Source organism: Eschscholzia californica, unplaced genomic scaffold, assembly GCF_041429995.1.
Source record: "Eschscholzia californica isolate CP2 unplaced genomic scaffold, dmEscCali1.0.p SCAF_3, whole genome shotgun sequence".
Lineage (NCBI taxonomy): Eukaryota > Viridiplantae > Streptophyta > Magnoliopsida > Ranunculales > Papaveraceae > Eschscholzia > Eschscholzia californica.
Window position 1 is genome coordinate 26,465,101 of NW_028238420.1, and position 25,121 is coordinate 26,490,221.

At 36.9% G+C, this 25,121-nt stretch overlaps 1 protein-coding gene and 1 long non-coding RNA gene across 2 annotated transcripts; both read left to right on the plus strand.

Annotated features, from left to right (window-relative positions):
• The first annotated feature begins 10,330 nt into the window (after positions 1-10,330).
• LOC147549240 (uncharacterized) lies at positions 10,331-11,527 on the plus strand. Its single transcript, XR_015236698.1, has 4 exons — positions 10,331-10,408; positions 10,651-10,709; positions 11,234-11,305; positions 11,390-11,527. It is a non-coding gene; the product is annotated as an uncharacterized LOC147549240 (long non-coding RNA).
• Positions 11,528-13,598: 2,071 nt separating this feature from the next.
• Positions 13,599-24,581, plus strand: LOC147549241 (protein SCAR3-like). Its single transcript, XM_086665139.1, has 10 exons — positions 13,599-14,457; positions 16,557-16,720; positions 17,141-17,264; positions 17,342-17,474; positions 19,266-19,345; positions 19,911-22,419; positions 22,549-22,650; positions 22,780-22,878; positions 23,941-24,048; positions 24,301-24,581. The coding sequence occupies exons 1-10, from the start codon at positions 14,303-14,305 to the stop codon at positions 24,352-24,354; spliced, it is 3,528 nt and encodes a 1,175-aa protein (XP_086521265.1). The 5' UTR covers positions 13,599-14,302; the 3' UTR covers positions 24,355-24,581.
• The last annotated feature ends 540 nt before the right edge of the window (positions 24,582-25,121 follow it).

Sequence of the window (25,121 nt, forward strand, 5' to 3'; positions counted from 1 at the left end):
TTCAGAAATGACCAAAATACCTCCAACATCTCGATTTCATCCGTCTTTCACACATGACTCCGTAAAAGACACCTGGGAAAGAGAAATACACAATTCATTAGAGTAACTTCTCGAACTAGAATAACTAGCCCAAATTAAGAGATTCAAATGGGACATTTTCATGTCTCATCAAATATCCCCAAACTTAGATTTTGCTAATCCTCAAGCAAAACAGAAAAATAAAACTAAACCCATTGCACCACTTTCATAGGGAACCACGATTGCACTTAACCCGTGCAACAAGCCGTTAATCCTCTAGGTTACCCAAGAGGACGAGTTTTGTCTCGTGAGAGTTTGCAGTCAATATACCCACAAAATTCAGTAATTCAAAATCCAAAAGGGTCTAAATCTAACATGGACTGAAAAATGTTTATCCGGTATAAATTTTTGAAAGCTAATAGAAATGAAATCCAAGTCGACCACACCATACAAATGCTAAAAATCCCTTCACTAGTAATCAAGACCCGAACTGCACGTGACCAAGCAATATGAGTATCATTTCGGTTCTGAAAAGACAAGACCTTTATTACCTTCTCAATACATTTCGCCTCGACTACTGCCTCACCGTCATACACTCAAAAATTCAAGTCACACATAAATGGTTCACCCAATGTGCGAGTATGAGTATGAAGGAAACTCAACACATTACAAAAGATGGACAAAATTTTTTTCGTGAACGACTGATCTGATAGGAAGGAAAACCCACTAGTATGGAATGGGGAAGCAACCAACTCTTCTCACCTGATCAACTATCTAGCAGTGTATCCTAGATGTCAATAGACACTAAGGATTAACTAGAACTCCTGAGAACTCGATGTCTTCAAATCTTCAAGAACTACTTCAAGGGATAAACATTTTAATAACAACTAAGCAAACACATTTTCTTTCATTGTCTTCTTTTTTTTTTCTTTTTCCTTTTTTTTTTGGGGACCCATAATACAAAAATCACTTTCTTAGTACTACTCTTTCCTTGGGTAAAATTCTCTATACTTTGCTTCATGCCTTATTCTCAGGGTTCCAAATGATTTGATCGGGTTCCTATCTTCTTTTAGTTGACACTGCTTTCAAGTTTCTCAGACTACAAGAGAGAAGTTCACATTCCTGGGGACATCCCTAGTGGTTGTAAAAATTAAGCTCAAGAGATCAAATGAGCTCTTCTTTCAATATTGCAAGGTTGAGTAGCTCTTCATTCTACTTAGAATTAGCTCAGAAGAGATCACTCAAAACAAACAGAAAGGCTCAGAATCTCACATAGATTAAGTTTCCACTAATGATCAATTAAGTTCTCTCGAAAAAGTTTCCTCTTCACCTATCTAACACCCACATAGCTAGTGCACAGACAACTTCAAGACTCGAAATTCATGAAAAAACCTTTAGCAAACGGATAGTCCGACCAACTAGACTCTATAACTATTAACAACCAAAAATAACTAGACTCACCTTTTCAATCCAAAAAATTTAAATTTTGAAAATTTTTTAACCCTTTTGAATTTTTGAAATAAGGACTTAGCAACAATTTCAATCCCCTATCTCTAACTTAAACTGAACACTGTCCTCAATGTTCTGAAAACTATGCAAAAATAACAGGGGGAAGGGAAAGATATTACCTAATCTAACTCCCTAACCGTGGGTTGCCTCCCAAAAAGCGCTAAGTTTAACGTCTTCAGCCAGACAAAACAGATGACTCGAAAAATAGAAAGAATTTTACCCACTGGATTACAGAAGTGTAACTAACTGTAAACCAATAATCGATACATCTGTGGGTCCACCCAAAACACAAAATTTTTAGTGAACGATAGTCTCACATTTTTATGAACTGTTGAAAGTGCATGTGAGACTACCAAAGAAGAAGGGCAATCCCCAAACTTAGTGGATGCACAATCCACTAAGTAAGTATAAATACTAAGACCAACGACTAGAAAGTTATCAAAAGAATCGACATAACAATGAAGGGCCAATATATCCGTCGAAGGCAAAAAGTCATCTGCAAGCTTAGTGGATAGAATGTCCACTATGTTCATAGGCGTTCTTGAGGAGACGTCTGAAGTTTCCCAAAAGGGATCACCAACCGAGTTTGAGGTCATATGAAAAGTCAAACTAGACTCTAAGGATAAGGCAATAGGCTCGGTGACCAAGTCAAGGTCCATGGTTTCCTTAGGTAAACAGTCTGACAAACTATCTAACATGTCCCTAACGTCATCAATGTCCTCAAAGACATCTGAAGCCTCACAGTCAGTTATAATATCATGCCTTCCTAGCATTTCATCTAAGACTGACTCCTTACAAGTGTCAAATATCGGAAAGCTCAGAATCGTGTCATCCCCAAACTTGCTCATAGAGCCATCATCCTGAACATCAACGTCCGATGTAGTCCTATCATGGTGAGACGACACATGTGGAGGAAACAAGACAACAATGTCATTAGACCGTGCAGGCTCTAGGATACTATCAGTAAATTCATCGACATTTAATTTAGTACTAGGGTAAGACATATTAACCTCGTCATCTTACCTGGTACCCTCTTGAGTTTGGGGTGGTGAAACCCCTTCCTCTCGGCGAATAACTGTGACTTAATCTCCTTTAATTGATTTGTTAGAGACTCAAACGTCTGATCTAACTGTTACTTCATTTGAGTATGTGCCTCTACAAATTGCGACATCATCTCAATAAGACGACTCTTAGACTCTGTTTGGAATTTATCTCCAAGAGCCTTTTCATAATAAGGCTCACATGTGTAACTAAATGAAGACTCTTGCTGATTACTCCCATTGTAGATACTAGGATCATACATGCCTCTAAACTCATTGGTCTCAGAATACTGTAGACTATAAGGTCTTTAATACGTATTTGGTGTCTGACCATATCCATCACAAATTCGACCATCTGTATACATTTGTCGTATTCTCCTAATGGCATACGAGATCGATCAGGTTATGGTCTACTCCGCCCACTAATCGGACCGTCCCTACACATTCGTTGATAATCTCCAAATGTGATATTAGGTCGGTTAAGCTCATTTCTATGCAACAGTTGGTATTCTCTTATGGTCATATCAGGTCGGGTAATGACGGGTCTCTTTAGATCAAGGTAATCAACATCAACAGGGTATGTCTAACCGTTAGAATAGCATGCCATGATCTCTAAAGTATTTAAGATGGTAAGGCACGACCACAAGATGAGAACTGACACTTACCAAACTAAACTTGATTCCTTTCTTTCAGTCTTTTTTTTTTCAAAATCGAAAAACGAGAAAGCACTACGAAGATCCCAGAAGGAAAACAACCACAATCAAGCTGACTCAACCAATCAACCTAAACAAAATGTAGACGACAGACAGGTTGGTCAATTTAACTTAAAGGTCTAGACAGCTCCTACTTCGTAACAAAGCTTCAACTATGATTGTTATGAGGGTTACTCCGTCAAAGTACTATGGTCAAACAATTCTTCAAGACAACCATAAAAGTTGTGATAACCGACCGTCCTACCTTAGGCAATGTTTCCTCTTCTCGAGGCGGCCTTTTAAAGAATTGAGTGACACTTTCCTTTTAGGAATGCCCAAATAAAAATCGAGTTCATGAATTGCTTCAAAGATCCTATGAACTCGATACCTTAGAAGTTGATGTCTAAAGTAGATTTTAGTTTAGGTGAGGTTTAGGATCGTGAATGTTGGTACCTACTTGGGCAAGAGAACGGTGATGAAATTCGTCTTCTATCATTCAATTGGGTTATTGCCCTTACTAGAATGCTTATACTAAACAGTCCGGTCATAGCAATTAGGCACACGAAACACAAAATTACCCACTGATAGGAGATTTGTGGGTGATCAAGAAGTCACCTCCTGTTCAAGACGAGCGATGACCTTTTAAGACGACCCGGGTCACTCTTCCCTCAAGTGTTCGAACCCGAGGCTTCTTTGGTTTCGATTACAATTTAGCCCTTTTAAATTAGGGTCAAAACTTAAAACAAAAGAAAGTATTAAAAAGTCTAAGTCTCTCTCTCACCAAAAATAAAATAAAATAAAAATGTAAATTTCTTATTTTTTACTCTTCCTCCTTGTTTGCGCCTTATCCTTCACTCCTTAATGTCCTACACACCAAAAATAGAGAAACAAGTCAAAGTGGTCAAAAAATCAAAACTTACCAAAAATAAAACTTTCTAATATTAGAACAAATTAAAAACTTAGTCCCCGGCAGCGGCGCCAAAAACTTGATGGGTCTAAAAGGGTACACCTAAAAGGTCACCAGCAAGTATACGGGCATCAAGTACTAACTCGGTAAGACCGGAATCGTCCACGGAGACAAAGTGAAACCTATTCCAATACTTAGAAGTAACACGGTTTTGTTTGAATTTGGGGTTTTGGTGATAAAAGAATAAAATACTAAAACAAATAATAACGGTAAAAGAATCAACAGAGGAGAAGCCTAGGATTTTAGAATCCACTCAATAAAATCACTTTTTGGAATAAATACTTAAAATGATTAGTTCTCTTTTTTATAACTCAGAATTTCGGATAATGAACTATCCTAATTCCGGGAGATGTTCTCGTTTAAAACAGATAAATCATAACAATGTGATTGTGTTTATTTTGAAAAATACATTTCTAAACTACTATCTATCAATTAATAAGTGTGCACCGTCAAAGGATTTAACCTAAACACGATGCATCAACTCTAAAAGCATATATAGTGAAAAGATAATGGATTTGACAAATTAAAACAATTTCAACTTTGAATCACAATCAAAAGAATTAACAAAACAAAAATATATCTCTAAAGCTTGAAGTACGACTTTCATCATAAAATCCTAGATGAGAGATTTAGCTAATCATGATGGAAGAGATAAAACTAATAAGTATGAACAATAAGAGGGAAAAAGAAAGAACTAAACTTTTTTCGCTGATTTTCCCTGTTGCAGCCAAACGCGCCCCTAAGGAAAATATTTCAGCAACGATGGGAAATTATTTTCAAAAGAGAAATTCCGATCAAACAAGGTCTTCTTCTCCACCAAAATTTCTCTTTCTCTTTCTACTGTTTTTATTCAAATCAGAGAATCAAAACTTCTGATGAAGAGATTATATTAGATGAACATTGGATAATCCTCTCTATCTCACTCTACAAATCACTCATTCTCCCTCTGTTTTACTCTCTCAATCTCTCTCTCTCACTATTCAATCTCTATTCTCTCACAAAACAAAAATAAGAACAAAAGAAGAAGGAGATGATGATGATGATGATGATGATAACTCTCTCTGTTCTTCTTCTCTCTCTCTCTAATATTCCTGTTTAGTTAAGCTCGAGAGGATGAACCCCCAATTGAGAGATAATCATCTCTATTCCTGTCCTTTCAGTTATATAAAGAGAAAAAGAAATATTCGAAATCCTATTTCTCTCTAAACTTAAAAACGCAACCCCAATCATCTCCTTCTATAATTTGTTATCCCCGTCTCTCTTTATTCTCCATCAAAAACATAATCTCTATCTCAATATAGTAACAGAAATCATTCGGGATGCCTGAAGATAAATGGGTCGGGCCCATTAATTCGTGGGCTTAGTCACCGCGTAAGCCCATCAATCGTGGATTTCTGGGGGCGCCCCTAGTGACCTATTTTGGCCCATACAAAAATTACCCACTGACAGGAGATTCGTGGGTGATCAAGAAGTTACCTCCCGTTCAAGACGAGCGATGACCTTTGTAGACGACCCGGGCCACTCTTCCCTCAAGTGTTCAAACCCTAGGCTTCTTTGGTTTCGATTACAATTTAATCCTTTTAAATTAGGGTCAAAACTTAAAACAAAAGAAAGTACTAAAAAGTCTAAGTCTCTCTCTCACAAAAAATAAAATAAAAATGTAAATTTCTTCTTTTTGACTCCTCCTCCTTTTTTGCGCCTTCTCATTCGCTCCTTAATGTCCTGTCCTATACAGCAAAAATAGAGAAGCGTGTCAAAGTGGGCAAAAAATGAGAACTTACCAAAAATAAAACTTTCTAAGATTAGAACAAATTAAAAACATAGTCCCCGGCAGCGACGACAAAAACTTGATGGGCCTAAAAGGGTACACCTAATAGGTCACCACCCGCAAGTATACGAGTGTCAAGTAATAACTAGGTAAGTCCGGGATCGTCCACAGAGACTAAATGAAACCTATCCTAATTCCGGGAGATGTTCTCGTTTAAAATCGGTAAATCATAACAATGTGATTGTGTTTATTTTGAAAAATTCATTTCTGAACTACTATCTATTAATAAGTATGCACCGTCAAAGAATTTAACCTAAGCACGATACATCAAATCTAAAAGCATAGATAGTGAAAAGATAATCGATTTGACAAATTAAATCAATTTCAACTTTAAATCACAATCAAAAGAATTAACAAAATAAAAATATATCTCTTAAGGTTGAAGTATGACTTTCTTCATAAAATCCTAGATGAGAGATTTAGCTAATCATGATGATGAAGGAGTTGAAGGAAATATCCTTCGACCAAGATGGCAATGCGAGCAATATGTCAGCTAGGACAATTGATGAAGAAGATCATCAAGTCCGATTGATTTAGGGGTCGTAGTGTTTAGCTAGAACCCAACTACGATCGTCGAATTACGAAGTAATTCGCGGCTAACTTCGATCGGATCCTACATCGGGTTACACATAAGAATGGGTATTTAATAGGATGATATGACTAGTAGGAGTGTGATATAACATTAGGAGTGTCCCATAAACATATCTCACAGGCCTAAATAGAATTTGGGCAAAAGATAGCAAAAAGGCCCGAAATAAGGGTTTTGGGCCTAGACCGATTCGGGTACTTCTAGGACTCGGATTGGGCTGAATTTTGGAGGGTTAGTTGATGATATAATAAGAATTATATCTTCCAAGAAAATCCAACAATGTCTTTTCTCTCCAATTCGAATCAATGTCGATCTCGACTTCTCGTTCTTTCCATCAATGGAAATCTTTCTTTTAATTCTTCTTTAGCCGAGATATCATCAATCCCCTCAGAGATTTCTTTTTCCTTTCCCGCTCTCTCTACTATTCAGTAGTTTCTAACGATAGAGAAGAGAGAGAGAAAAAAAAAAAAATAGGTTCCCATAATTTTTGAAACCAACCAGTCCACGTTTTCTGGCTGTTATAAGGGAGGTGATTCAGTGTATCAATAAGTAGTATAAGAGGTGGCAACGCGAGTCTAGATGAAACCATGTGAGTGAAAATAATTCCAGTCATTAGATGCATCTGGATTTACGGTAGTATATTGCGTAAGGTCACGCAGAATTAAGGACCTTAGAAATCCCGAAATGCACCGAACTTGTGACAGAAATGAACCCGCACGTGATTTGCGCGTTCTAGTTTTGTCGTTCGGACTTCGATGTGACTTTTGTTTTCGCCTACAGGTTCGTCTTGAATTGTACTTTTCATTCGAGCAACAATGTCGATCAAAATTACCATAATTCACAAATGACCAAAATACCCCCAACATCTCGATTTCATCCGTTTTTCACATTGGACTCCGTAAAAGACACCTGGGAAAGAGAAATACACAATTCATAAGAGTAACTTCTCGAAATAGACTAACTAGCCCAAATTAAGAGATTCAGATGGGACATTTTCATGTCTCATCGCCCGACTTACTAACTTGGCAATTAGCCTAATCATCTGTCGTACATGAGGCCCTACTGGTTTTCCTTTCTCGATGGTTTACAAACCCATGTTTAGGTGCTATTTACAAAACAAAACTGCATGCAATTATTGCAGACATGGGTTGTAAACCCTAATTGCAGAACTTGTAGGCAATGGAGTTTACAAACCCCATTTGCAAAACAAGTATGGTGAATGGGGTTTACAAACCCCATTTCCATATTACAAGTGGTGTTTGCAAACACTATTTAGACAACAAGTGTTGCAAACAAGGTTTACTAACCCTATTTGCAGAGCAAATTTGGGAAATGAGATCTACGAGCCCTATCTATAGATCAAGTAGTACAAATAGGGTTTGCAAACCTCATTTGCAGAATAAGTATAGCATATGGGGTTTACAAACTCTATTTGCAGAGCAAGTATTACAAATAGGTTTCACGCCCCATTTGCAAAATAATTATCACAAATTGGGTTCTCGAAGCCTATTTCAAGATCAAATACTGAAAATAGGTTTTACAAAACATATATGAAGTGAAGAACTATAATCATTAACATCACCTTCAAGTTGAAAAGAATGCAATGATGAAAACCAGTAGATGAAGAAGAATTGAAGTCGAACTCGCGAAGCAGGAAATCGAAAGATGAAGACAACGAAACCTTAAAATGGGAATAAGGAAACTAGTTGAAGAAGATGAATTTTTGCGACTACGGGTCGGAAACGGACCGAACAATCGACAAATCCACGGTCACTTACTCTTCCAGTCCGGGAGAAAATTTGTCCGCTCAGACATCCAGACAAATCGGGGGGGCACTTGAGAATGTTTGGTTGTTCGTTGCCTGTCCGAGCCCGCCTAAATTATCGGGCAATTCGAAGATCAGACCATTCGGACCCGGACATAATGTTTATTTATTTTTGTTCGAGTGCCTATAAAAGATACTCATTGAGATTTCACCCGAGCAAAGTCCATAAACATAGTCCAACCAAGAGTGTTCTATCTCTCAACTCTTTTATAAGAAACTTCAATCACTTTTTTCTTAATCACTAGTGATGTTGGATTAAAACACAGAGAAAAAAACTTATTTTGTAATAATAATACAGTCCGACATTGTAAACTTTTTGAGATGAAAGAGATGCCAAACTTTATAAATAGTAAACGTGTGAATCTTATTCTTATCATGCACATAGATGTAAGTGTTCAATCTAAATACTAACCCTAGTAGTTGATTTATCTATATAGAATTAAAATGTCGAAGTAAGTCGAAAATAGTAAGTCGAAAATATCAATTGGTCGAGCTTATTGGTCAGACTCGAAGGGAAGGCCGGTTAGAGCCTTTTTCGTCCGTGTCTGTATGACTAAACTTGGCAGTCGAAACAGGTAGTGTCTGTCTTGGCATTGGGCGTCCACGGACACTTGGGGCTCGGGCGATTCGTGGGCGGATCCAGGCTCGCAAGCCTTTTTCCCACCCCGAGTTGCGGCTGCTCGAGTTTCCGTGACATTTTAGGGCACAGTTGGAAGCTAGAGGGAAGAAATGATTTGTTTTTCTCCAACTGAAATGTCTTTTGTATGGAAAGACACAAGAGGGATTTTGTAGTTTCTGAAGTGTAATTACGTTAAATCAGAATTTTGGGATTTTTTTTATCTGATTGATAATTTGGTAATATTTAGTGTCTTTTTACTTCTTTTTCAATACTAGAAATTGGGTCGGAGGCCCAATTTCATGTTTTTTTTGTCAAAAAGACAAGTTATCTTTTTGTCCTTTTAGGCCCCATATATAGTTTGGAAATAGTCTTGAAGGACAATTCTAAAAGCACTCCCATTTTAATTGTCCTTAGAATCTTAGCTTGCGAAGCTTTCCAAACTAGTTTACACTACTTTGCAATCTGGTTTACAGAGCTTTGCAAACTGGTTTCCACTGCTTTGCAATCTGGTTTACAAAGCTTTGCAAACTGGTTTGCACTGCTTCGCAATCTGGTTTGTCTTGCAATGACTTTGCACACACTTTGCAATCTGGTTTGGAGAGCTTTGCAAACTAGTTTGCACTACTTTGCAATTTGATTTGTCTTCCAGAGCTTTGCAATCTGGTTTGCAGAGCTTTGCAAACTGGTTTGCACTCTCGTTTGCAAACTGGTTTGCAATCTGGTTTCAATAAGGTCAGTTTCGTCTTTTCCCTATGTTAGATTATTTACAAACATACCATAGGGAGCTGAAGCCTTTAAAAAGTTGATAAATCATTTTTAACCAAAACTCAAATTTTTTAAGGAATTTTGGCCAAATTTCCCATTTTTCAATATTAAGTTAGATCTATTTGATAAAAACCTGAATTCGCAATATCCAGTTTGACGATAAAAGCATTTTTCCGAGGCTTCAGTGGAAGGAAACAATTCCAGAAGTACGATATTATCACCATTTTATCGAAGAGAAAATGGCTATTTGGGTTCAAAATATTATCATAATAACTAAAAAAACCATCATTTTTTTCTATTAACCAAAAGTTGTAATAATAATATTGGTAATGATATATAAGGTTTGAAATAATACGAAGAATTATAGATCAGGTCATTTTCTACTCTTTTAGTTCCCAAAATACCCTTGACCCTAAAACTCCATTTCTCTCTAAAAAAAACGAGACCAAATTTAGGGTTTGTTCTTCTTCTCCTTCGGCTCGTCTTCATCAATCTTTGAACAGTGAAACCTGATCTACAAAATTCAAGCATGTTCGTTCTCCTTGCGATCCTATATGTAAGTGATTCCGCCTGAAACTAAAAGAACTTAGAGATTTTCTGCTCTTCTTATTGTTTTATATGAACATCTCCCCACTTTTCTTCTTCTTTTTATTATCCCGGAGTTTTGCAACTAACCTGATGCTCCAGGGATGATAATTGATCATGTATCTGGATATTTTATGCTTAGAACAAATTCTACTAAAACTGATTATGCACATTAAATTTTCATCTTAACTGTGTTAACTCGCATTCGACCAGATTGAATCGTACCAATAGCAGAGAGATTTGGAATGGATCCCAAGGCCATACTTGATAATGTAAGCAACACTTACAAACTCATTATCCTATTTCAAATTCATCATTTTCATAACCTAGATAAAAGGGAACATAAATGCTCAACCCTTCCCTTTGATGATTAATCAGTAGTGACTGGCACTTTCCTTTTAATTTACTTTGTTAGACGTATTATGTTTGTTTTGTTTGGATGAAGATTGTATATGCCAGTGCTTACACTTATGAGCATCAGTACAACCTACTAGTTGGTCTGGCTGCTAAAACGGCCGAAGAACTTTTCAGACTTTTGGTGAGTTACTTCTTTATCTTGTATTGCTATCTATTTGGGTTTTGAAGATTAAACAATCTATGAGACTGATACAAAATGACTCACGTTTATTATCTCGTGAATCATTGTAGATTATTGATTCAATCATCGCTCTCTTTCGAGTGGATTTCACTGGTCGTGGCGAGCTTGCTGATCGCCAAGTTGCATCTTGTACAATAGTTATAGAAAGCATCTTGATGACTCGTTTAAGCTGTTCTAACTGACACTCAAATCTTGTAGCAAAAACGAAGCTTTCTCGTATAAGAAAAATTGCTGAAGAATTCAGCGTTCCAGTCTACATGACCAACCAAGGTAACCCTTGCCAAACTTTTAACCATTTTTACACTCTCCTACTACCAAAACTAACAATTACCATATGATTTTGGGATGTTGCAGATATAGCTGACCCAGGTGGAGGTATGTTCATATCTGATCCAAAGAAACCAGCAGGATACCATGTTCTGGCCCATGCTGCCACTATCAGGTTGATGTTCAGAAAAGGCAAAGGTGAAAAACGGGTCTGCAAGGTGTTTGATGCCCCCAATCTGCCCGAAGCCGAAGCTATATCCTTTTACCACATCATTCATCTATACACACACACACACACACACACACACACATTTCATACGTATTTACTAGTTGAACTACTCTATTAAACCATCTCTCTGTGTCGCTGAATCTTTCGAGGTATTGATGGGTTCATCTTAACCAAATATCACATTTTCCAGATAACACCAGGAGGTATTGCAGATGCAAAGGACTGAAGAGCTAGGATCTATTTCTCTGTCGATATAGACAGGTTTAGGTAAAAACCTATTTTCTACTGTTTCACCATATATCAGAAATCAAAATAGGATTAATAGATGCAAACAGTAGAATCTTCATCTTATATTTCATGTGTTAATCTCTGAAGTTGTTTCACAATTAAGACTTTTCCACATTTTGGTGTTCATAAATCATAGTACATTTTTTTCCTAACCAAAGCTCAATTCAACAGTTCAAGCACCAGCAGAAAACTAAAATTTGGTAATTAAGTTCCCCAAAGTGTCCATTTGTCCAAACCCCATCGAACATTGAAACCCCAATTTAGCATCTCTTATTATGTTCTGTGTTCTGATGGTACAACATTAGGGTTTAATTTCTTCCTTCATTACTACTTATAGTACTCATTTTTTCTGAAAAAAAGAATATGTATTTTCTTTGTAATAATCTTATAAATTGATTCCTTCTTTTTGGTTAAATTGAAAGGATTTCATAGAGTTTTATCAGCAAATAGTTATCATTTATAGGTGAGATATCTTAACCCAAGTTTCTTGTTCTGTGGCAGCTCCATTTTTAGGTTAGAATGAGATTTATGAAACTACTGTTGGTCGTTCTAGAGTTTCAACCCTACTTCCAGTACTAATTACAAACTGAATTATGTGACAAACTGTTAAAGTAGCATTGATTACTTCAATCATATTGCTCTATTAAACCAGAAGTTTGAAGCCATTAAAGGAGAAAAGGCAGGTTTGGAGTCTAAAATAAGGAAACTCACAGTGCAAACTGAACAATGGAGGAAAGTTGTTGATACATCAGCAAGGTACTATCCGGAGTAGATATGAATGGGAGAGTTGCTGAGACATGTGGGTCAATGGACAAGCAACTCTTTGATGGTGGATATTCTGGTTTCCACCATTCACTAATAATCAACAATGATTTTGAATATGGATTTGACAGTGGAAAACATAAAGGCTCTGGAACGGCGAGTTGTGGAACAAATAGGGTCACAAATAAGCAACTTCAGTATCTCGGTGACTGCATTTTTCATTTGTTTCCTGTCTCGATTACTTCTTTTTAAGGTTCCGAGAACATTTCGCAGTAGTATATTGTGTTGTTCGGATTCGAAGAATGATACTTTTGTTTGTAAGAATTTAGTTTATCAGTATATTTCTCGTTACTTTGTCAAATCATCAGAACAACTTCGACAGCTTCTTCGTTTGCAGTCAAAATTTCGAATAATTTGATGCATCAACCATTTTAGCTGGCCCGAGTGGTTCGAACATCCCAATAGTTTAGATTCTCGATTTGCAAATCGAGTTTGCAAGATATGCAACTCAGGATTATATTCTGCAAAGCTTGCATATCATGTTTGCAGTTTACATTATGCAAACACATGTTTGCAGTTTACATTATGCAAACACATGTTTGCATATCAGATTGTTGCAAACACGTTTGCAGAACAAATTGTTGCAAATACGTTTGCATAACAGATTGTTGCAAATACGTTTGCATAACAGATTGTTGCAAACAGGTTTGCATATCAGATTGTTGTAAACACGTTTGCAGAACAGATTGTTGTAAATACGTTTGCATAATAGATTGTTGCAAACACGTTTGCATAACAGATTGTTGCAAACACGTTTGCAGAACAGATTGTTGCAAATACGTTTGCATAATAGATTGTTGCAAACACGTTTGCATAACAGATTGTTGCAAACACGTTTGCATAAAAACGTAAAGGAAAAAAACGCCGTTTTTTCCTAGTTTTTTTTTTTTGAAAAAATATATTGAAAGTGGATCTTGTTAGAAAGCTAATGAAAAATCATTTCTAAATATATAAATTTTATAGAAATCCGACATCTCAAATAAAAGTTATATCGATTTAAAGTTTAAAGAAAAATAAAAGAATTTAGTTATATAAAATGACAAAAAGGGATATTTTAGTATTTGCACATTTTTTGACCTAAATAATAATTTTCAAATGTTTTGTACTTTTCTACTCATTTTCAATATTATTTTGACCTTTCTAGAAATTACCTGTTTATCGAAAATCATTATTCATGGGACCCACGTCCCTCACCTGACATAAGTACTATTGTAAAAGGAACAATCGTCATTAACCACAACCGAACCGACTCGCAACTCTAGTTATTGGGATATAAATGACATTATTGAAATTGAATAAGAGTACATTAGTAAAAAAATGGTGACTCTCTGTCTCTCTCTCTCTCTCTTCTCTTTCTTTTCAGTGTGATGATTTTCTTCTGAAAGGAAAATGTGACTTGCAGAGTTGGCAATGACTTTCCATCAAGGCAGCTAAGCCGCTTCCATCCGATTACCTAATCCCTTACCCTTATTTAAATTAATTCTTTTTCATTTCTTTAATTCCTTTCTGCCATTAAACCTCTGGTTTTAACCTCTCTCTCTCTCTCTCACTTTCTCTCTCTTCTGTAATTAATGTTCAATTTAGATCTTCGATCTTCTCTTTCTAGAAACACAAATAATTGATAGTGAAAGAGTAGAGAGAGAGAGAGAAAGCGAGTTATAATGCCTTCAGTTCGATTTCAAGTAAGGAATGAGTACGGTTTAGGAGCTCAAGAGCTTTATAGAGGAGTAAGTGATGAAGATCCCAAAGGTCTTCTTGAAGGTGTCACTGTTGCTGGTCTTGTAGGGATTCTACGACAGTTAGGCGATCTTGCTGAGTGAGTTCTCTCTTCTTCTTCTTCTTTCTCTATCTCGATCATAGTGGTTTTTTCTGTGAATTTTGTTTCCTAATGTGATGTTACTAGTTGAAATTGTTAAATCATTGTTAGAAATTGTTCAAGCTGAGATTGAATTTGGGATTTTATTGATTTCTATTAAGGATAATCGAGTTTTAATGATTGGAGGTACCTATTATGTCTGAATTAACTTGCCCTAGTTTGTTCATAGTCATCTGAGTACAGAGCTCTTTAATGCAAGGAATTAAATTTTGGTTTCGGTGGAAATTTCGGTAGACATGCAAATGAAAATATTTAGGTCATTTCAACTGAAATATTTCGAAATTTATTTCTTTCACAAGGCATTGTTAAGAGAAACTTAGTTGAATTTCGGATTCAATGGTAAGTTCTGTCGGCATGGAGGTGGAATATTTTGTTCAATTCAACCAAAATAATTCGAAATTTAATTCCTTGCTTCAATGGAAGGGAATGTGTTATAATAGAAATACCACTTCTCACTCTTTCCATGTTAAACTTTTAGGTTTGAAAGGAAATATGTTGATAATAACAGTTTTCGTTTGCTGTAATACCCCTAAGCTGTAATTGGTTAGGACTATTATCAAACAACGTTAAAATAGTTTATGATATAGACAGTTCGCTACGAGAGGGTTACAATCTTTTAAATCAAAATAAGAACTCCAGAAAAAGACTCGGAAGTCTAATAAATTCCCACTACCTGCTACCAAGCACAACAACTTGTGATCTTGCTAACGCACCTACCAACAAAAAAGGAAATCCATAAGAAAATGAGTACTAACTTATTAAAAAAGAAATAGAAACTAATCCTAGACTTAAGCAAACAAAATTAATAGAGCAGTGGGTCCTTAAGGAAGTGCATTTAGCGGAATTCGAATTCACATCAATAAACTCCATCCAAAAACTACAAAGATACACAGACGAGAATAAAAATTATCAGAACTTCTCAACCTGTTGTTCTGAGCACCAAAGAGTTTAAGAGAATCAACTGCATGTCCTGTTTCACCTGAGCATAACATGGTTAACATTTCTTAATTATCTTCACCTACATGTATGCTCCAAAGAGCAGTATAAAAAGAGTTAAAACAGCAACGGCAGATGGTGCACATCGTTTCTTCTGTTCACCTTTCCTCACTCTGACCAGTTTCCTTCTTCAAATTAGTTCTAGCTATTGTTTTTGTAACACCAAAAATTATAAGGAATGCTCCTTATGGCTAAAGATTCAATAAAATCACGAGAACAGCTTTTAGTGAACATCGATAATTGATTGTTTTAAAACCTCAAACTCGTAGAAATTCATGTCAGAGGGATAACATAAGTCAAAAACAATGGCAATCGTCAGTGGCGAGGCCACATAGGGGATCTGTGGGGGCACGCACCCCCATGGCCCCAAATGTGAACTCCTTCCATACCCAAATATGAAGTACAGACAACACTCTCAAAACAAGTCATGCCCAAATAACTAACCACAAGCTGACTTATTACTTCACCATAACCAACCCTTATCTCAGTTAGGAACATATCTGCCACCAGTTTTACAAACCTAATGCGGCATCCATCTCTTCTATATCTCTCTGTCGCCAGCAGAGGATGTTTTGTGTCACGACATTTTTTTGTGTATACAAGTAATGTGTGGACTAAAATATCCTGATATTTCTGATGGGTTGGTTATAAATAGTCTGTGCACATATAAGTTTCCTTTTAACTTTTGACCCTAACCCTCCAGAATATTCTTTTTCCCATATGGATTTTTTATTTACGGACTACTGTCACTAAAACATGCTCCCACAACAAAAACTTTTCTGGCCTCGCCACTGGCAATCGTGGGAGCTATTTTCTGAAAGCATGTCAGGGAAGATAACTCGCTCATATACAGATATACTAACCTGGAAATCGTGTAGCCTTAGTAAGCGACATTTCAACTTAATGGAAGTTTTGGGCTTATGCTGAGGAGTCATCCATAACTCTATTGGATAATTGAATTTGTTGAGTTCAAGTAAATGAAAGTATTCTAGCTCTTTTAAAGAAGTATTGCTACGCTGACAGCAAGATGATGGCAAATGCAGGTTTGCAGCAGAGGTTTTCCACGACTTGCAAGAGCAAATGATGACCACAGCTGCTAGAAGTCATAAAATGGTAGCTCGTGTAAGACACATAGAAGCCTCCATTCCGGATATTGAGAAGGCTGTTCTTGCTCAAAAGAACCACATTCATTTCGCCTACACAAATGGTTCACTTCTGTTCTCTGTTATCATTTTGATGTATAAGTTGCTTGTGTAACATCTGATAGTGGACTTTTAGATACCACTACTCTTTTCTGCTAATTTGTCTGAATAACTATAATTTCTTGTGGTAGAAGGAAAAATTGTATTGATTGAGTAGCGTTTACCCAAAACTATGTTTTTGAGTAAATTAGGGAACTGTTGAATATCCAAATTTAGGTGCTTGGATTAACTAACTGATCATTGTCGTGAATTTTTGAACGTTTACCTTTTTGGTGTTATCTATTTCGATTTCTAGTATCCGTTGTAACGTGTTTGTGCGCCGTAAAATTAGCAACTAAACCTAACACACCAAAAACCACTACTAAACTGATAGCAAGATTCATTTGTGCGAGCATTCAAATATTTGATAGCAAGATGGTCTGCAGGTTCTGACTGGCATCCCAAAATTCGTACTCATCGAAATCACTTCATATATGGTGACTTGCCACGCTTTATCATGGATACATATGAGGAATGTCGTGATCCACCAAGTCTCCACTTGCTTGATAAGTACGATATAACTTTTTAATTACGAATCTGCTTCTAGTTGTTTGACGAATGCTAAAATCTGTTACCATACTTTGCAGGTTTGATAAGGGTGGACCTGGATCTTGTTTGAAGAGATATTCTGATCCATCCTATTTTAAAAAATCACTGCCTAGCTCTGGAATGCTGACTGATGACAAAGTTCAGAGAGATAAGAAAGCTAGGAAAAGAAGGGTATAGAACTTGATTTCTTTTCTTTTATTTTGTTTATGAAGTATATATATATCATGTCCAAATGAAAAGAATGTGCACAATCAGAATTCCCTATTCGGGAACACCTAAGGGTGGCCCGAGACCAAAGCAGCCAAAGCGGCCGCTTTGGACCCCAACGTAATCAAGGGTCCCATGTTTTGGATTTTGTATGTCACTTGCGAAATAATAATTATATTTGAAACAGGTATTTAGTATGATTTAAGTTGTGGCTTAGTGGTTAAGACTTAAGATTATGTGCAAGAGGTCAAGGGTTTAAATCCTCCCTTAAGCACTATTAGAAATTTTACTTATTTTTTCTAAACCCATTATAGGAGGCCCAGTTTGAGCTCCGCTTGGGGCCTCTGAGATGTTGGGGCGGGCCAAACATTCTTCAGCGCACACTCAGGTTCATGTCATAAATGGTTAAAGTCTTTAACAAAACATCATCTAAATGTCTTAAGAGTTTTAGTTATTGTGACATCATAGACTAAATAATTTGATGTAGAATTAACTCTTTTGTTTGGAATAACTTAAAGTTTCTGAAGATTTTACCCTTAATTATCATTTTGACGGGTGGAGTGTACAAAGGTTACAAAGTGCCAAGAGGTACTTCGCTTCAAAATTATGGCTGGCGGCATCACAAACTGTTGAAAGTGCCTTGAATACGGGTCGATGTCTAACCTGGTTGGCGACCCGAAAAATCGTTTTCCGATATTTTGACCCTATCGGTTACTTATGTTTGCCCTAATCTTATAGGGATTCTTATTAATGTAAAGAGGGTATCTTGAAGTCGGTTTTAGGCAGAGGTGAAGCGGTTGAGTGCTAGGGTTTTAGTCAGCTACAAATAATAAAACCCTTAAGAAATCTCAGTAATCTTGTTCTTCTTTCATAGTGAAAATCATCACGCCATTGTTCACCGTGGAGTAGGTCTCACCAACCGAACTAAATAAATCTCTTATGTTTGTTTGATTGTTTAATTCCACTATTGCTTTTCTTGGTTTGCTTGTTCTTAGTCGTAGCACGAACTTTCCTCCCTTTTTACATCTTTAACCCTTGTTGAGGACTAGCGCCCTCAGTAGAACTCTAAAGCCCCTCGGTCCTGTCATAATTTAGCGGTCAAGTTGATCTGGCAGGAGAAATTGTAAACGCTGATGAAGGCCATCTTCTTAATGCCGATCCACTGGCCTACCCTTGCGCTGGGACCTGCCTATCCTTCTTCTTAAACCAAAATAAATATATGAATAGGTCAATAATTACTTAGCAAGTAATACCAATATAGCCTAGCCAACGCTATAGAAGTAGTTAAATCAATGTGCAGAATATCCCTGATAGGCAAGGAATAAAATTTTGAAATATTTCGGTCATTTCATTGTCGTGGCTACCGAAATTTCCACCGAATGAAAGAAAAAAAACCGAAATTTTATTCCTTGGTGATAGGGAATAAAATTGCTGATTAAATAGTTGAGACTTTACACGAGATCGTTGGGCCCTAGGGAAATTCCAATTTGGGCGAGCAATGTAAAGGGGTCCGCCCAGGGTTGGTAGATAACTCCGACCAAAAAGACTTCCTCGCAAAGGAAAATTGTGATCAACTTACCTGTTATGAAATGAGAGTTGACAACTCATTTTAACTAAATATATCCTCATCCGATATTCCTATTATAAATAGTCAGTTTAATAATTCTGAGCCACTTTCTTTTTATGAATTTTAAAGCTCACTTGATATTTCTAGCTTCCCCTTTATCCTGTCTGAAAAGTGTTTCATTTTAAAAGAATCTGAAGGGACAGAGAAAGCGGCTGGAGCAGAGGAGTAGAGAACGGTCACATGGTGTCTCAGTACCTGATTTTGGCAGGTATGTTTATCTTTTCCTATTTATTTGGATACTAGGGTATAGCCCGTGTTTCTATATTTATGTTATACAAAATTATCGAATATTTTGGTCTTATATAAATATCGAAGTAATAAAAATATATTTAAAATAATAACCGAGATTATATTGTTGTTTGAAGGGAGAAAAGAGGAAAGAGAAAAAGAGTTAGAGAGTTTTTAGGGAGTGGGTAGTTATTTTGACTGTTAAATATCTATCGTTTCAAAGACTCTTTAAAATGAAGGGTCATGATTTACAAAAGAAAATTGGACGACCTAGATTTATAAACCAAAGTTATGACATGGCACCAAAACCTATGTCATTTGTTATATAGATTTGTACTTCTATAAGTTTATATCGTTCAAATTTTATCATTAAAAGGTAAATGTATACTTAGAACTTGAAATGACTAAGATATTTTGGCAAATTGTCAATCAAGTCTTTCTCCTCTACTCGAACCCTATTAATAATGATTGTATCGTAATAGCATACAATATTCTATATATGCGCTCTTTTACTAATCTAACAGTTGTTAAATCTAATTAAACAGAATTCATTTTTCTTCTCCAACAAGTTATGGGCAAAGTTCTGCTGCTGAGACTCTTTCCACATTCACAATGAGATCAAAACCTGACTTAGGAGACCGATCTTTTGATCCAAAAACGCCAGACACCCAATCTACCTCTTTAGATGAGAGGACAAAGTTGGGCTACCCTGACACTGTTAGTTCTTCCAGACAGCAGGAGGATCAGGAGCGTTATGGATTGACCTCGTCCAAGTCAAAGCTGCAAACGAATAGTGACTGTTCTACGTTAGATGAACGGGAAGAGGGTGAATATATTGACATAAGTGGGTCTTCTCTCGAATATAGTGTTCCGAAATCATCATCTTCTGTTAGTTGGGATGAAAAGACAGAAATTGTGAAGCCGATGCATCAGCAGCCAGAGAGAAATTCCGAAAACCTGGGAAAAGCTTCAGATATATTACCACCGACCACCAACGAAAATAAGTTGGAGAATGGAGTTCCTGTGCTTAGAAATATTGACAGTATCTTGTCTGATCCTGGTAAAACCTCATCATCAGTTAATAATGATAACCAGTTTGAAGAGGTTGAAAGTGACTCAGACAGCTACATTGATGCACTTAACACCATTGGATCAGAAGTTGAAACGGATGTTGAGCTCCAAACGAAAAGGGAACTTTCCTCGGACAGGTTAACAAATGAAGGAACGGTATGTGAAACACGTCCAGTGCCAAAGATGAGTAGTAGCGAGACTTCAGAATCATCTGATGTTGAAATCTGTTCAGAATCCTACAGTTCCTCAAACAGACAAGTTCCAGTGAACTTCTCAAATTCCATCTCCTCAGAGAGTGTGAACCATGGACATGAAACCCAAGTGAATAGTGTGTCTTCTGCTCAGAATGTTCATGTAGACACTGTTTCCTGTCAAAGTACTGATTGTCTTGATGTTTCAGGAGGAAGAGATTTTGAGTATGCTAGTAATGGTCCCCTAGCTTCTGGCTCTAACATTCCAAATTCACAAGTTCCATTAAACATTGAAACCCGGATGAACGAGTCTGCTAAAACTTCTGATGCGCCTTCTGTTAAATTTTGGACAAATGGAGGTATGTTGGGACTTCAGCCATCAAAACCTCAACAATTTAGTGCTATTAATAATGTGAATCAAGATTATAAAGATGGTAAAAAAGATGATGAAGGTCCTGCTTCAAGTGAAATGGTTGGTCCCGAGTCTCATTCTAATGGGTTGAATGTGCCTATTAAGACACCTGAGCAGACAGAAAAAACGGCCCAATCTGGAGGAGGAACTTATATATATCTTGATAATCTTAGCTTGAATGATCTTCCTCCTCATCAATTGGTTAGAAAAAGAGGGAACATAATACAAAATGTAGATCTATCTCACATATTACATAATATTGACCAGCCTTCACTTTCAAAATCATTCAGTAATAATCTAGATGATGATACGCCGACAAAGAACTCGGCAGTTTTAGTTTCTTCGATGCCAGAGTTCGTTAATAAAGCTGGAGGGTCACGTAGTACAAGTTGCGTAGGGGATGCCCAAGCATGTCGCTTGACAGAAACCAATAATAATATCACAAGAACTGGTGATGCGGAGTTGCAGGATTATGATAGTAGACAGAAAGAAACAAAACGTGATGTTCATAAAACCTCTGCAGAACAAGAATCTCCAGTGAGCTCAGCTTGTTCTTCACCACCACTAGAACATATGAAGATCTCTGCCCACCCCATTCATATTTCTAATACCTCCATTTTGAAACTAAAATTTCCTCGTGAGCATCATTTTCGTGAAAGCAATAGAAATATCGTGTTTCCTTCATTTCAGCTACTTCCAGAGCTATCTGCTTCGTTGCAGGGTGTGAAATATGAGACTGATGATGACACATTTTACAGATCATCTCCAGATATGTCTGACGAACTTATGAGCCAACAATCAGATTCAACCTTAGAGCAGTGGGAATTTGAAGAAACACCTACCAGTGCCAAGGAACCTGGTGTCTATGATTCACGTCAAGTGTCATCTGAAGAAGCCATCTCGAGCCTCTTTGCAACCGAGAGAATAAATGATGGCATCTATCATGTTTCTGATGGAACCAACAACTGGGATGGCTTTAGCTCATTCCAGGATGGTCCTTTGCTTGATTTTCCAAGTTTTGATGTTGTGGATGAGTTGACAAATAATCTAAGGATGGAGGCGGAAACCAGCCCAAAAGATCATGTAGACTTAGAGTTACAATATCCTATTACTGTCAATCCATTGTCGCCTCCTAATGAATCAACTTCACTTCCCCCTTCAGATGAAGCAACTCCAGCACCACCTCCACTTCCCCCAATCGAATGGATAGCAGTAAAACCTAACATTTCTGTTGAGAATAATGAACAGACCTCTATATCTAAAAACGTGAGTCATTTGAACACCTTACAAGTTCCCGGAATCCCGCCCTTTAAGCAACTCAAGCCAGTGCCGTCAAGATATCTACATACTGAAGAGACCACAGCATTGCCCCTACTTAAGGTAATATTGCCACATGTATTCTTTGTTTTATTTGAATTTATGTTTTAGTCCTCTTTGTTTGTGTTGTTGGACTTTATGGACCTAGTAACAGTATGTATATTCCAGTTATGATAGTTAATCTTTATGCAGCTGGGTGAAGAGAAGTTGAATAGAAGTACAGAAACTTTGGAGACTTCAAATGGCAAGGTAATGGATGAAAGGGAAGATTTTTCACATCAAGTTACAAACAAGGTTAGTTTTGTTTTCCTTTTGTTTCCGTTGGTGAGCTTTTCTATACCTAGAAAGACTGAAGGATCCCTTTCCCGGTAACTGGGATATACGATCATAATTTCATGCCAAGAATTTAATCATTCTATGCAGCATGACCAACTGAAATTGAAGAGGGCCGAAACCATTCAGGCCTCAAATGGCAAGGGTCCAGATGAAAGGGAAGATTTACTATATCAAATCAGAAGCAAGGTGAGTTGTGTTCTACTTCTCTTTTAGCATTGTGGGCTTTTCTATACCCAAGTTAACTTGTGTATCCTTGCTTTGATATTCAGTATATAATAAACATATGATTCTAAAATTAAATTACATCTGAGTAGATATGAAATGTCTTGAGATATAATGGGATAAATGTTCTGTTAATCGTATAGTATAAACCTACTAGGTTCCTATCTGACAACCACCAGATTCAACTAGAAATACAATCACTCATCAAAAACTAATTTTCTTCTACTTTTTTTTGGTTATTGATTTGTTAGGAACTCGTCTGCTTAGTGTGGACTTCCAGGACTTATCCAAGAAAAACTAACTTGCACTAGGAAAGGAAACTACTCTGGCACATAGGTTTTCGCAGTATGAAGAACTTCTTAGTAGAGTAAAAAGAAGGACAAAAACAACTCTCAAAAATCTGGGAACTTCCTAACTACCAAAAAATTCTAAAATGAAATTCTTAGTACTATATGCCCGAAACAATCTTCTAACAGACTAGATTAGTTTCGAGATGCCCAGCTGCAGACCTAATCATGCGCGACTTGTGAAAGTTCAAAGTTGAAAAAGCCTACAATCATGTGCAAGTTGCCACTTATATTAATTAAAGTTGTTATATCATGCATATTTCTTTTAGTTAACTAGGACACATTGACCTAGTCCATTCCGTCAATAGTGAGGTCTCTACAATCAAAAACCCAGATGAGGTTGTCGTTCTCAAATTGCTGAGCAAGACTGGACATATTCAATATAGTACTTAAACCTTTATAGTCGTCACCTTTTGATCGTTAGATTAAGACACTATTAGGGGCATATGATGTGATGGTTAACCCAAGTGATGAGCCAAGGGCAAAGATGTTATTGACACTGGCAAGCTGAGTAATGTTTTATGACATGACTGAACCAATGGATATGGGATCGTGTGGTTAAATCCTAAGTGTTAAAGAGATAATTTGTTTAGGATGTATCTTATATACCATCGCCTTAATCACTGCCTAGTTAGTGTCGTATTTTAGATACTTGATACTTCCTTATTTTGAGTTTCAGTCTTTCAATCTACGTCGCACAACAACATCAAAGCCAACACCAGATACAAGTCTCACTACCAACACCAAAGTAGCTGCAATGCTAGAAAAGGCAAACGCAATCCGTCAGGTTATCATTCTCTTGTTTCTTTCAATTCTAATCTGATCACCGAAAAGTTTCAGTTCTGTTCCCCACCAATCTTCACTGGTCATCAAGCCCCCACGAGCCTGTCACTGTGACCTTAAACCCGAGTATTTATGTCCCTATTGATCGCACGATTAGGTTTTCTCTGTCAATCTGAAGGCACCGAGCAAAACCATATATCGACATATAGTGTTCTTCCATCTCGTTGTCTAACTGATGATCTTATTCTACTTTCAGGCATTTGTGGGCAGTGACGAGGGAGAAGATGACCAAAGCTGGAGTGATAATTGATTTATTCAACTAAGTTAATTAGTGAGAGGTTATCTTTTGTACATTTCCAATGGCGAAGTTAGATGTTATATATGTGAATAAGTCTAAGTTTCCATGTAATTAAGGTATACGGCTTGTCTAATATAACTTGATTTTTCCAGGTTTAGGTTCCAATTATTTTGTAAGACATGATCAACTATTACTTGTTCATCCTATAATGTAAATCTTTGACCATTTGCCCGAGTAAATATATCGAGAGAAATTTGTATCTTTGACCATGCTTTGATGGCCTTCAGAAAGCATAACTCTGTTTCTTTTCATATCTACGAATCTGACGGACTTTCACTTAACTTAGTTTTGGTATAACTCTGTTTCTTTTCATATCTACGAATCTGACGGACTTTCACTTAACTTAGTTTTGATAAGTTCTCTACCCCAGACCTTAGACCAAGTCAGGGCTTAGGTTGAGTAAACTTTGACTCGGATTCGCCTAATGTGCCTTGAGGCAAGACGGGCATAAGGGCCAAGTTGATTTCCACGGAACCCCTTTACTGCTCCAAGATCCAGAGCAAAGTTTGACCATGGTTGACCTGGTTGATTTTAGAACTAGAGCGGGCTTAAAGCGCTTAAAAAACTCGTGCCAACCTCCTAGTTCTGTGTTTAGGTGTCAGAGCTCTTTTTGATTCACTTTGTTGGTAACTAAGACACGTGTTTCCAGGTCTTTTCTTGGCTTCTTGACTTGGTCAAAGTTGACCATATTTCGGATCAACAAGTGTATTAAAGTAAAT